The sequence below is a fragment of the Phascolarctos cinereus genome, unplaced genomic scaffold (assembly GCF_003287225.1).
Source record: "Phascolarctos cinereus isolate Bilbo 61053 unplaced genomic scaffold, phaCin_HiC Scaffold_4;HRSCAF=312, whole genome shotgun sequence".
NCBI classification, from domain to species: Eukaryota; Metazoa; Chordata; class Mammalia; order Diprotodontia; family Phascolarctidae; genus Phascolarctos; species Phascolarctos cinereus.
Window position 1 is genome coordinate 378,309,824 of NW_027555847.1, and position 6,000 is coordinate 378,315,823.

At 34.8% G+C, this 6,000-nt stretch overlaps 1 protein-coding gene across 1 annotated transcript in view; it reads left to right on the forward strand.

Annotated features, from left to right (window-relative positions):
• PSTPIP2 (proline-serine-threonine phosphatase interacting protein 2) overlaps positions 1–5,114 on the forward strand; it is an 81,919-nt gene extending 76,805 nt beyond the window's left edge. The window contains exons 14-15 of the mRNA XM_020985759.2: positions 1,209–1,266; positions 3,164–5,114. Coding sequence (XP_020841418.1) covers positions 1,209–1,258 — 50 coding nt within the window. The 3' untranslated portion in view covers positions 1,259–1,266; positions 3,164–5,114. The remainder of the gene's footprint in view (positions 1–1,208; positions 1,267–3,163) is intronic.
• The last annotated feature ends 886 nt before the right edge of the window (positions 5,115–6,000 follow it).

Sequence of the window (6,000 nt, forward strand, 5' to 3'; positions counted from 1 at the left end):
TGAATTTGGCAAAGCAAAGGGAACAAGGACCTAGTTTGTGAATTGGTTACATGAATGAAAATAAGCTTGTAACCCTGCTATAACACTATTTATGAGAATAGGGTATATGTTTATGGCAGATCTATTTTTGTTGTCCAGACAGAGATTTAGTTACTGAAGTGACCAAAGGAACTTCTTCTCAGGCAGTTTCCTCTATGAGCTACCATAAGGACAGTACAATTCTGGGGTAGTTTCCTTTGGATTATGTCCAAGGAGGGTAAATAAAGAGCCTGGGCCAGCTTATATAGGAGGCAGATGTTCAAAAATGAATCAATTATGCACAGATTTGTTTGCTTAGTCATGAAGAAATTAAGTCTGATTGTCACAGGACATTGGGCTGATTTTTCACCTTCCCCCTCCCTTGTTTGAACCCTCCTGAATTAACTTACAGTTTAGACCTTAATTAATTGTTTTCTGAATGTTTCTTGTGTGTGGGTTTTGTGTTGTTTAAATAAGATTTTAACAGTATTTCACAGTAATTCCATCACAGTGTTCAGTACTGCCTTAGAGATAAAAACATCAGATTGTGAGCCCTTTGAAGGCTGATACTGCATCTTTTCTTCTTCCACAATGGTTTTGCATAGGGTGGGAAGTTCATAATTCTGGGTCTTGTATTCAAGGAGTTCCAAATCTATTAAACTATATTATTATCCAGTCCGCATCTATACATCTTCTCCACAAAGAGAGACTTGGTTAAATGCTTTCCAGGAATCCAGGCATACTATGTCTACAACATTAATCTGCTCTCTGCCCGTCTAGTAACCTTATTATAAAGAAGGAAATGAGTTTAGTTTTGCATGGCCTGTTTTTGATGGACTTATGCTAATTCTTAGTGATCACTGTTTTCTTTTCAAAATGCCTTAAAGAAGGTCTTTTTAATAATGTCCCCAAATTTTCCCAGAATTTGAATTCCAGTTTAACAGTTTATAGTTTAAAGAATTCACCTAGCATTAAAAAATTTGGGACATTTGTTCATCTCCATTTCTTCCTTTACAATTCACATTTCACAACATCAGCTCAGCAATCTGATCGTCTCTTTTGTGTAACTCAGGGATGCGACTGTTCTATATATCTCATAAGACTGTTCTGAGAAGAGCTCTTTGTAAAACTTAAAGTGTAATGTGTAAGTTATTAGTTTTGTCTTACCTTGTATTCTTTCTCTTTCACAGAGGATGATGATTACTCTTTGGTGACTGAATGCAATATTATCTCTAACTAGTACCAACAGTAAGAGCCTTTATTCCAGTCTGATATTACTTTAGGCAAATTGTAGTTGTGGAGCCTTTTTTTGCCATTGATAAACATACTGAATTACTTCTGGGTGCATGCGCTATTTAGGGGAATACAGAGAATGCATGATAAAATGGAGAGAGCATAGATCTTGAACCCCTAAACCTGAGTTTTAAGTCCTAGCTCTGACACTAGATGAGTGACCTTGGGTAAGATACTTTACTTCTGACCATCAATTTGCTTCACTGGTAAAATGAGGATAACAATACTTGTGCTACTTACTTCACAGGGTTGTTGTGAGGAAAAGGCTTTGTAGACCATAAACTGAGTTATTATCATAATGCTAACTTATATTATACAAGTATTAATTTTTATTTCTATCCTGATAGGAACTGTGTTGAATTGGATAAAAGCCTGGCCTTAGAGTCAGGAAGACCTGGTTTTAATGTTGCTTCTGATGCATATAAGCTGTATGACCCTGGGCAAGTCACTTAACTTCCTGTCCCAGACAATTCTCTAAGGAAACTGCCAGTTGGAATGATGGAAGGAACTCCATACTTGGAGTTCTCTGGTGAAATCAAGAGATCTGTATTCAGACCCTCTCACACTACCCTGCAAAAGAAAAAAAGCCCAAACCTTTTATCCCAAGCTTACCTTTAATTCTCATGTTTAGGCAGATTTTCCTCCATCTGATATTGGTGATGTTGATTCTTTTAATCTCTCTCATTTTTGTTGGTTCATAGTATTTCTTGTATAGTTCTAGAAAATAATTATATTTTATTAAATTATATATGCATAGTGCTTGGTACATAGTAGGTGCTTAATAAATGCTTGTTGATGGAATGACTCAGTTTAGCACTTGATTCTCTGGGTTGTTTCATTTCCTACTATTTTCTGTTTCTTTATCTTCTCTTCTCAAATAGATGATAAGTTATGAGGGAAGCCACAGTGCTGGGCATAGGGGGATACAAAAATTAGAATGCCCAGCAATTTCATAAATAGAGGGGTTCAATAAATATTAATAAGAGAATCTGTTTCATGGTATCTTAAAGCAGGGAAATTAGTTCAGTTAACATTTGCACATGGAAACAATTTTAATGAATGTTTAAGAAGGGTTTGAACAAACTCTTTAGCCTTAGAATAAAAGAACAATATATAAACCCATTGTTTTTATTTGTTATGCACTTCATCTGGCCTGCTCATCTCTATTTCTTTAGTTGTAATATTTACTATGCAAATAACAACAAAATCTGGCCTGAGGATTAAAATAAATCTCAATTATCCATTTTTTTTTGGGGGGGGAACATGGTCAATATAAGAATCTGTTTTGCTTGGCTACAAATGTTTGTAATGTTTTTGTTTTTCTTGATTTCCCAGTGGTAACTCTGGGAGGAGGCAGAGAAGGTGGATTTTATTTGAAAAACTATTTAATTAAATTTTATAAAAATATAAGAAAATTTTTAAAAAGCAGCTATCAAAAGATGACAAAAGATGGGAATAGTCAGTATTGGAGAGGGTATGGGAAGAGAGGAGCATTAGTACATGGTTGGAAGAGGCATTAGAAAAAAACAAATAATCTCAATTTCCATAAAACATTGTCATTATCAACAGCAAGATTTAGCTCAGGGCTATGTACATAGAGGAGACTAATAACTCAATTCAAATAGTTGAATAGTATAGAAAATTATATTTATCATTCTGTGTACTTGCTCCCTGCAATTTCCTTTCCTCTCTTGGAAAATATACTTTTTTTTTGCCTCTACATATATGTGAACTCGAATACACATAGCGTCCTACATACACATGCACACATACTCTTAGTCATCTCATACCAAAAGCTGGTCATCCATGATCGTTCTCCTCTAATAGATTGTGATTTGCTATCCTCTTTCAGGAATTGAAGACTCTCAACCTGATGCTTCTTTGACTGTACAAGGAGTCAATGTGGAATAGATTTGGCTGCCATTTTGTATTAGTCATGAAGACTCTGAAGTGAACTATTTCTTTTGTAACTTTTAATATTTTAAATTGGTGCAAAAGTTTTTGTTCTACTTGTCATGGATGGGTTGTGAAAGTTCCTTGAAGACTGTATAAGTTCCAGGCAAAAGAGATTCCTCTTCCTAATCGATGGTAGCAATTGTGGATAACATTTTGTTTTCTACTTGGAAACTATGAAATGTTTATAGAATTTGAGATCTGAATCTTCATGTAGTAGAAACATCAGAAGAAGGGTCATCAGTGTGAAAGCTCTTCTTGGTATTAGAGATAATTTTACTCAGAAAAAAAGAACTGTTTTCCTACAATGTTTTCAGTAATAGTATTATTTCATTAGTGGAGGAATAAGAATCTTAGAGTTAGAAAGGACTTTATAGATTATGTAAATCTTTTCACTTTCTAAATGAAGAAACTAAGGCCCCTGAGAGGTTATATGATTGTCCAAGGCACAGCAGCTAATAGTAAAGCTAAGATTAAGATATAGGCCTCCTGGTTTCCACTACACCTGTTTTCTCTTCCTCCCTTAAAGTGACCAGTAATACTACTGCTGAAATTTAAGCTAGTAAGTGTTTTGTCCAGGCTTCTTTACTGTTGAAAAAAATTTAGGGCTGGTTAGGAGCTATGATTTCATAAGTGAAGGCAATTTATGGTGTAGAAATTCTTTCTACTAATGTAGTTGAGAAACTCACTGGTAACTTGAAATCTTTGAAAAAAAATTGTTCGGGGTATTGAGCAATTAAGTGATTATCTTGTATTTGTCAAAGGCAGAATTTGAACCTAGCTCTTCCCAACTTTGAGGCCAGCCCTATATCTTTTATACTGCACTCTCTTTGTTGAGAATACCAACAACTAAAGTGTCATTCTTGTTTTTAAGATAGATCACTGATGAACAGTATGTAGTCTAGTTACTCTTCTTCATAATAAAAATTTTGTAGTTATGAAATCACTGCTGGCTGGGTTTTCTCAGGGAAAAAAAGTTTGTGTATGTGTATGTATACATATATATGTATATATGTATATATGCCCATCATATATCCACACATAAGTGGATGTTATACACACACACATACATATGTATGTATACACACCGTGTATCTAAGATATATATGTTTGTGTGTGGTTTAGTATATATACATATACATGTACACATACACTGGACTTTGGACATTCAGACATATGAACTCTATACTCCAAGTGATACTTTAGTAATCCTTCTGTGGTCCCAAGGGACCTGTGATCCTAAGGTACCTGTGGTACCCACATTGATAGTGGTATTGTCATATAACTTCTAGAAAACTTTAGCACCCTCAAGATGCTCAATAAATTTTAACCACCAACTTAAAATAAAATAGCATTTATATAAAACTTTTTTTCTTTAGCATGCTATAAATGTTCACACAAGGGACCCATGTTATTCTGTAAATTGTAAATCGATCCTCTAGCACTTTAGTGAATTAAACTGTTTGAAAGCAAACTGGATGCTTACTCTTTTCTTATGCAAGTGCCTAGTGGATTTGAGGGAGGTTAGGCCAGGAAAGTTGCAGAAATTGAATATCCTTTTGTGGTAATTTCAACATAGTAAAAATAGAGAAATTAAAGTATCATAAAGATCATCACTTTCTCAAACTAAAAAATGTCAGAAAATTTTCCTTTGTTGGGGAGCAATAAATAAAAAAAGTTTTATTTATTGTTGACTTCCTCAGGGATTTCACCTTTTTCTTTATCTATTGGAAGCATAATTATATGGAGGAATTGATTTAAAGGTTTGTAAGCTTTTAAGAAATGTTAAGAGCTCAATTCTTATTTTGCTTTCTTTGAAAGAAAATTAAATTCACTGCAGTAGTTCTTGATGTTTTGTGTGTATCTCTGAGGTTTTTTTTTCTTTTGCATTTTTCTTTCAAGGAAATTTTTCTTTTTTGATTCTGAACTATACTCATTTATTTCAAGAAATATTTATTAAGGGCCTGGTATGTGTAGAACAGTATGATAAGCACTGAGGAGCGCTGAAAGCACATACAAAGTTTACATAAGATACACTCTCTGCTCTTTGGAGCTTACACCCAATTGAAATTAAAATTATTCCTAGGCAGTAGAAAATGAAAATATCCTCTCCTCTTGAGGCCATTCAGGTATTGGAAGCCCCTAAAATATTTTAAATGAGTTAGAATCAGAGAAAGAAGAGCAGAAGTTACATAGGGTCATATGAGTAGAGAGAAAGGGTGTCACATAGGGGCAAAAGTGTTGAGCTTAAGAAGTACGGACAATGTTATTATTGTTGTTGCTGTTGTTGTTGTCCAAAATCTTTCTTCAAAGAGGCCCATGGCATCAGGAGGGTGATGTCTTGACTTGCAAGTGAATTGGATTTAAGTGAGGCAGGCTGTGCAAAGTCATCAGCTTTGCTTTCTCCTCCAGAGTCATCAAAGTCCAGTGGCAAGACATAAGTCAAGATGACTGGTGATGGCCCAACGATGTTATTAGATGGAAGTAGAGCAGACAACAACATGTCCACTTGTCCAAGTTATTTAACAGCCAAAGATGTAGCAAGTAGAAATGTTTGAATAATGGAGGGGCAGTGAGGATGAGGCAGGAGGGCAAGGAAAGAGAAAGTAGATTTAAATGTATTTCACTCCAATTTACCTTTCTTCAAAAGAGGAGACCATTAATATCTTGGACTTGAAAATTTGCCTACTGTTTTGCAAGGGTGACTAATTGTCTAAGGTATCTCAGGATTTTAGT